The sequence below is a fragment of the Anneissia japonica genome, unplaced genomic scaffold (assembly GCF_011630105.1).
Source record: "Anneissia japonica isolate Jap-2015-1 unplaced genomic scaffold, ASM1163010v1 scaffold5330_len1712360_cov203, whole genome shotgun sequence".
Lineage (NCBI taxonomy): Eukaryota > Metazoa > Echinodermata > Crinoidea > Comatulida > Comatulidae > Anneissia > Anneissia japonica.
In genome coordinates this window covers 1,473,747-1,481,567 of record NW_022711894.1, presented here as the reverse complement: position 1 = coordinate 1,481,567, position 7,821 = coordinate 1,473,747, and the positions used below count along the sequence as shown (strand labels likewise).

The 7,821-nt window shown below is 32.2% G+C and overlaps 1 protein-coding gene across 2 annotated transcripts in view; it reads left to right on the top strand.

Annotated features, from left to right (window-relative positions):
• The first annotated feature begins 2,709 nt into the window (after positions 1–2,709).
• Positions 2,710–7,821, top strand: part of LOC117107666 (cytochrome P450 2J5-like) — a 9,187-nt gene continuing 4,075 nt past the window's right edge. The window contains exons 1-2 of one of the 2 annotated variants that reach the window (XM_033249388.1): positions 2,716–3,084; positions 5,708–5,830. In XM_033249388.1, the coding sequence (XP_033105279.1) occupies positions 2,862–3,084; positions 5,708–5,830 (346 nt within the window). In that variant the 5' untranslated portion in view covers positions 2,716–2,861. Of the gene's footprint in view, positions 3,085–5,707; positions 5,831–7,821 lie in introns of both variants that reach the window. The other variant, XM_033249389.1, reaches the window with a different exon arrangement.

Below are 7,821 nucleotides of genomic sequence, written 5' to 3'. Positions count from 1 at the left end.
ACAGATATTTTTCCTACATCATCACTCTTAAGCAAATGTGTTACATACAAGTCATTACTACGAATACCTGTATAGTGCAACATATCTAAATATTTTACTGTTCTTAGTTCCTGTTAAGTATTGGATTAAAACAGTCACCACATTGTGGAAGACGTTCAGATTCGGATTTGTGTAGCTCATAAATAAATAAAAACAAATTATAAAAAATTAGCCCTGACGAAGGACTAGTGTTCTGTCTGAAAGCTAGCCATTTACAGTATCTCACTGGCTGCTTACCTATACGTTTAAATTTTAGCTTTTGATTACCAATTTTGTACCTCATTGTTTTTTCAGTATTTTTCCTTTTGGATTATAAATAGAAGTTGTTTATTTTTTGTATATTTGCAAAGGTCAAAATGCCTGTAAGGGCATACTGTATGTTAATGATTTAGTTAAAGAAAATGGAACATTCCTTTCTCGTAGAGAATTTGAGGATATGTACGAAATAGAATCCAATCTAACTAAATATTATGGAATGCTTGATTGTATTCAACGCAGTTTTAAGAAGAATGAATTTCAGCGTAAATTGCCAAACAAGGAAAATGCTTGTAAATTAAAATTAAAACAAGGCACACGACAAGTATATAATAAGCTTGTGTTGGAAAATAATTTTAAAGAATCTTATAAACTGAAATGGCAAGTTATCATGCAAAAAGAATATGACCAAAAGGATTGGACTTTGATTTCAAATATACCGTACCTTTTAAATGCACACAAGATACCAAATTAAGATGGTTGAAATATCGAGTAATTCATAGATTTATCGGTGTAAGTTCTTTTCTTTACAAAATTGGTATAAAAGACAGTGATAAATGTACTTTTTGTAATGTTGAACAGGAAAGCATAGAACATCTTTTTTACTTTTGCCATGTATCAATAGAGTTTTGGACCAAAATAGCACAATGGATAAAAGAAAAAACAAATTACAACTTAATTATTGATAGAGAAATGTGCATTTTCGGGGCAAGAAGTCCCAAATTGCACACACTAAACCTTGTTTTGCTCTTATGCGTAGTCATCTATACAAAAGAAAAATGTAAGGGAAGCCACCGGAGGTGAAAGTGGCAAAAATTGAAATTGCTTAGTATTTTCAAACTATAAAATACATTAATGTATTAATGATCAGCTTTATTCTTTTTTGGAAACTTGGAAAGATTTTTTGAATTTATTTATTTAATTTGCTTTATATGTTTTGTATACTTTCCTTTTGTTACTGTTTATTTTTTTGAATAAAGTGGAAGAAAAGAGAAAAAAATGCCTGTATGAAGAAAAGGCTGTTGTTTTTGTAGATGAAAATATGAGAACTAGTTAGTAGATAGAATTAGTTTGCTAAACTGCAATTGAATGTAAATATTTTGAAAAGAAACACTCTGAAAGAAAATACATAATTACAGTACAAACATCAAGTATGATGTGCTATCCATTTATTTATTGTTTTTGAAAATTAAATTTAACACAACAGTGTTTGACTGCTGTATTTTGACTTTAAAAGAGTGTTTAATACATTCTTCAAACATTGCAACACAATTCAAAAGTTCAAATTCAACACTGTTAAATGGCAATTCAAACACTGTTAAATGGCATCTTACAGTAATAAATTTATCTTTTTTTTTTCTTAGGTAGGTAGGGGACACCCCTTCCAAGCCCATCCCCACTCAGGCAACACAATTCAAAAGTTAAAATTCAACACTGTTAAATGACAATTCAAACACTGTTAAATGGCATCTTACAGTAATTATTTTTCTTTTTTTTTTCTTAGGTAGGAAAAAACTCACCCCCTCCGATGCCGCTCCGCAACAAGTTCCTTCGTCTATTAATAAACGATGCTAAACAATCATAAAAGTAAAAACGCGAAGTAGTAGTAGTAGTAGTAGTAGTAGTAGTAGTAGTAGTAGTAGTAGTAGTAGTAGTAGTAGTAGTAGTAGTAGTAGTAGTAGTAACAATAATAATGATAATGATAATGATAATAATAATGATAATAATAATAATAATAATGATAATAATAATAATAATAATGATAATAATAATAATAATGATAATAATAATAATGATAATAATAATAATGATAATAATAATAATGATAATGATAATAATAATAATAATAATAATAATAATAATAATAATAATAATAATAATAATAATAATAATAATAATAATAATAATAATAAAACTTCTATCAATATACTGTGTTCAATGAGCGCACTGTGGTTTACGATATTGATGTTTACATTTAGTAGTATTAGTACCCACAATGTCACGCGACCAGTAATAGCTGGAATCGCCGATTTGGACTGTAATTCCTCAATGATTATACTGGCCTCGTGAGGAGCTCTAGAAACACTTGGCTGATTGATTCATAGTTCTGTTTTAGATGAACTTGTTCATTTAGTAACTGAAAGTACTGAATACACGTTTGAAATAAGTATATTAACATTTTTAAATAGGCCTTCCTAATTTTTGGATACAATTGTGGTAGGCCTACTATTTTAATTTTGTTATTTTAAGTTTTGTTATTATATTATGCAGGTATATATTTAATATGCATGTACATATTGTTACGATTTTTATGAATGAAAACTTATAGACAGACAGATTACGATCGGATTTCGTACCATTGGCAATTTTGCCCAATGTAAAACATTGACCTGGGATCTAGGATATCCAGTAATGATTGTTTGGATACAGTGTCAGCCTTCCGCAATATAAGCCTGTTTTCATATTACTTGACCTACGACTTGGGCATGACATCGTTTTAGAAACATGGATTAAAGTAAGCAGCCGGATCTCAATGTACACTTGGGTAGATAGGAGACACTGTTAAAATGGCGATTGATCCCGGATTTTTTACCACTGGCCTTTTACTTGGCCTTATCGCATTATTCCTGCTGATAAGCCATTTGAGAAAACGATGGCCTACGACAAATTTTCCACCAGGCCCAAGAGGACTACCGTTCGTCGGTAGTATGTTATCCCTTTCTCCGTCCGTCCACCTGGATCTTCATAAATACAGAAAGACATATGGAGACATTTTCAGCCTGATGCTGGGTAAGTTGATTTGGCCTAACTGGGCCATATCCCTATATAGAAATACGGAATTGCATGTAGGCCTAACGTTTGAAGTGTTAATAGCTCTGAATTTTAGTGTATGTACTCTCAACAATTTTGATACTTTTAACTTGGTACTTTGGAAATTTTTTTTTGCATTTTTAATGGTTTATTATTCGATTTTCAATATGTTTTAATAATTCTTTCTTAACACAAAATTTTAATTGTGTAAAAAGTTTTAATAATTCAGTGAAAAAGCAAAAACTAGCACATTCATATTAATTGAGATTTGTTATGATCACAAGTTTTAATATATAGTAACATTTAATCGTTCATTCTCTCTACAATGAGATAATTATTCAACCAAGTCTTCAGCCCTACAATAAAATAAAAGGTAAAGAGTTACTGTAAATACGTCTGTTGTTACTGTAACTACTCTATTGACTTTTACTATAGGCATGCACAATTAAGTTTGAAAGAGATTTGTTATAGTATTTACATCTTTCGATTTGAGTAATGATTTTAAACAAAATAAATAAAAATAAAAAAAATGTGAATTCGCTCATTTTATACACTGCACTTTTACCAAATCTGCAAACAATGGAATTGTTTACAATTTATCGGTTATTAGTTTTATTTATAAATAAATAATCCCAACCTTTCAGACAGGTAGATTTCGAATCCAAGGTGTTTTTCTTGAGGCCCTTGGTTTTGCATTATGCCCATAGCCGTTGAAATAAGCGTAATTATAATATAGAATATTATTATATTATTATTCATTATTCATATTACTATTATTTATTATTTATTATTATATTAATATTATTCATCATTATACAACAGTGCAGTTTTACTGCCAAGACGATTTTGAATAAATATACCATTTACGATTATCGAATCGAATTAAATGAAACAACTGTAGTTTGTATTCCGTAGATAAATAATAACACTAGTAATTCAAGAACGTGCCTCTAAGCGATTACGGCTATCCTGAGCACCCAACTCCGCAGACATTTTGATGGACATAGGCACGACACCATAACAATGTAGTTTTCTCAATAAGAAATTTATGTTCTATGCCAGCCGTATTAATGATTAGAAACTTCATTAATCGAACTGTAAATAATTACTTTGTTAACTAGTTATACTTTGTTAACTAGTTACAACTAATTCTCTATCAAGTAGTTCGGGGCGCCGCGACCTGGCTAAGAATTGTACCTACTTTATGAGTGAAAGCTAATCTCTTATAAAGACTAATATCAACTCAAAAAACAGCACTGGATGTATGCCAGAGACGAAAATTTCGAAAATAGCAACGCCATTTAAAAAAACAACCCCAATTACATTTGAAGTACTAATTTAGGATTTATTCTAGACAATCTGATCAAATTCCAAAGTTTTAATAATTTAGATGAACTCATATGATGAGGGGATTACATTTCGGAAATTACACCTCGGTCATATGTCCAGTTTTTATGTTTAGATTCGGTTAAGGCAGGGGAACCGTAACATACAGCCATAATATCGGCGTGGGTTCGAACGGCACGCTCGCCGGTGGTGGAACAAGTCTTCTCGGATAAGGACTATAAACCGTAGGTCCAGTGTACACAATTGGCTCGTGTGCAATTTAAAGAATTCAGTACATCATTCGAGAAGAGTAGGGGGTTACCCCGGTGTACTGGTCTATTTCCAGTCCCCGTCCGGTCACGGAAGGAGCGTTTACGTCGCGGCCCATTTCAGGTATCGAATCCTTCTAAGCAAGATCATACACGCTAGCTATGTAGTGACTCGAAAAGAAGAAGAGCATGTTTAGAATATATATTTATATAACTTTATATAAGACAAAGTATTAAAAATCTGTTTAAGTACTGTTGTAGACCTATGTTTAAACTAAATATATTTTTTAAAATAAATTAAACCAAATGTTTCCACCCCTATGTTCCAGTCATCATATCTTTCAAGTACGAGTCTTCATAAACCTTAATCCTTTTTGATAACGTTTACAATATTGAGCTGATGTCGACCTATTCGTCCATCCAATCTCTTTTAAACTTCACTGCAAATGCCATAGCTGCAAAATCAGAAGTATTCTCATCTAACATGTCCTAATATATTCCATCATGCTTTACATATTCTTATTGTTAATTGCCGAAAATTCAACATTTGATCTTTTACCATATTTTCGCAGAATTTCCATAAATTAAGGAACATGTTATGTTTCTGTATTGATTTATAAATTGTGTCACTATATTGCTATATAACGTATATCATTGATCGATTGTGCCGCTATATTGCTATATATCGTATATCATTGATCGATTGTGTCGCTATATTGCTATGACGTATATCATTGATCGATTGTGTCGCTATATGACGTATCATTGATCGATTGTGTCGCTATATTGCTATATAACGTATATCATTGATCGATTGTATCGCTATATTGCGATATAATGTATGATCGATTGTGTCGCTATATTGATATATACCGTAACGTATTTCCTGATGTTGACATAATTAATGTCGAAATATTGAATCCCAACACGATGGCGTGTATTTCAATACTTGGAGTATGTATTATACTTTCGTAACGTATATCATTGATCGATTTTTCACCAATTAGGTGATTCAGTAGTGGTAGTCATGAACAGTGCAGCACTAGTGAAAGAGGTTCTCCGCAGAACGCAATCGAGTAACCGGATCTACTTCTGGAGTCAGAGTCAGTTTTCAAACCCACATCGACAGGGTAATGTCAATGGCTTGGTGCCAGTATATTAGGGTTTACTTTATTTATTCAAAGTATATATCAGTAGCCGTACTGTTTGCATGTCACTCCTTAATTCACAAATAAAGTATAACATTTTTCTACTAACATTTAAAGCACTGCGACTCCAACAGTCCACTTACGTTTTCAGCTGCCACACTTCGGAACTACCGTACCTCCCTAAACATATTGCACAGCGTGACCACTGCTTGGGTATTTACCCAAGATCTTGGGTATTTTGACTTGATCTTGGGTTCTTGGGTATTCCGTTCAAATCCTTGCGTATTTTATTTTTACTAAGAAAATTAAATATTTTTGTCATAGAGGAAGAATTAAGAAGTAACAAAGTATATTTCAGTCCATTCAAGTAAGCAAAACTCAACGAAGTGTACATAACATTGCTAATTGACTGTTAATTGCTATAAACATGGGTTCAGAATTGTTTATTTGTGATGCGTTGCCATTGATCTTACCTAATTAATGCATTACATAATAAAACTTGATCACTGATCTACTGATACTGGATGACTGAGGGCGTATTTTTCTATCCGTATTATCACCTCATGAATAGTAATTTTAATAATTAACACAAACAATTACAATAAAAAAATTGGTTTATAAATTGAACTAAAAGAGAAACTATACATGCGAAAAACACGTATTTTTCAAATTTTAATGTATTTTCAGGAAGCTTGGGTAATTTTGGGCAATTTTTGCTGAATCTTGGGTAATTTCGACCCAGTCATTGTGTATATCAAAAATTGTGAGTGGTCACGCTGATATTGCAAACTCTGGGGCGGATGCAGGGGGTGCGATCATACCCCCTAAGTTTGTATTAAGAAAAATAATTGTTGCTGCGAAGCAATTTGACCTCTGAAAGGTCATTTTTTGTCAAAAAACAAGAGCCTAAGACGACTGAAAAGCGGAGCTCCCATCTTTCGTTCTGCTGGGTAAAATCAATTACTTTAGGCGACGTTTGTAGACTAACCTACACGTACCAACGTCCGCATGTGGCGACGCTCGAGTATTACTATTCAGCGTTTTTACTATATTTCTAGGTTTCCTATTTCTACGTTTAATCGGCCCATGTCTCATCCACAATATTTTGAGGCCAATATTATTTACGAACCCAGTTAAACTTATTTACTAGCGTATTTCAGCGTGCTAATTATTACATTTAGGCGACGCTTGTTGTAGACTGGCATACACTGTACCAACGCTCGTTTTTAATATAGACAATGGGTCGTGTCTCATATTATTTGTTATATTTTTATTATTCATTATTTTCACTTGACTCGCATAAATAATTTTGTTCGAAGAACATTTATATGCAGTTGTACTTCGTGGCACTTCACTTGCAATTTGCAATTTCTAGTTGTAATGTATTATTGATATGAATTACCTCGCCGGTAAGATTTTTAAGGTATGAGAATGTAATTCCCCCGGGGCACCTATAGGCTGGTGCGGTTCCAGACCTTCGCACTATTAGCCATGGCGAAGGTCAGAGTGAGAAATATTTTTTTGTTTTGTTTTTAAATATAAAGTGATTGCATTGCCTGATGGTCTGGTGAATTCCAACTCTTTCTGTCACAGAAATGCTACCTACCTAAACCAAAGACAAGAATATAGACAAAATAAATGCAATATTTTTTTTGCTAATACTGTAATTAAAAAGGGACTGTAATTTAATCGGCTGCGCGATGTTACTGTGGTAGGCCTATTAACGTACACAGTTGCGTTTTTTCTTATTATTTTGATTTATGTCACAATTTATGGTTAATATAGTAAAAGGAGGATATTCATGTGCGTTGATTCCTATAACCTCATTAAAAGGCATAGGCCTATATAATTTTATTATAAGCCTATTTTGTTATTCCAAAATTACACTAAAGCGAAAACCATTATTTTAATTATTACTTTTTAATTAATTATGTATTATTTCTTATTTCATTGTTATAACGAATGCTATATAT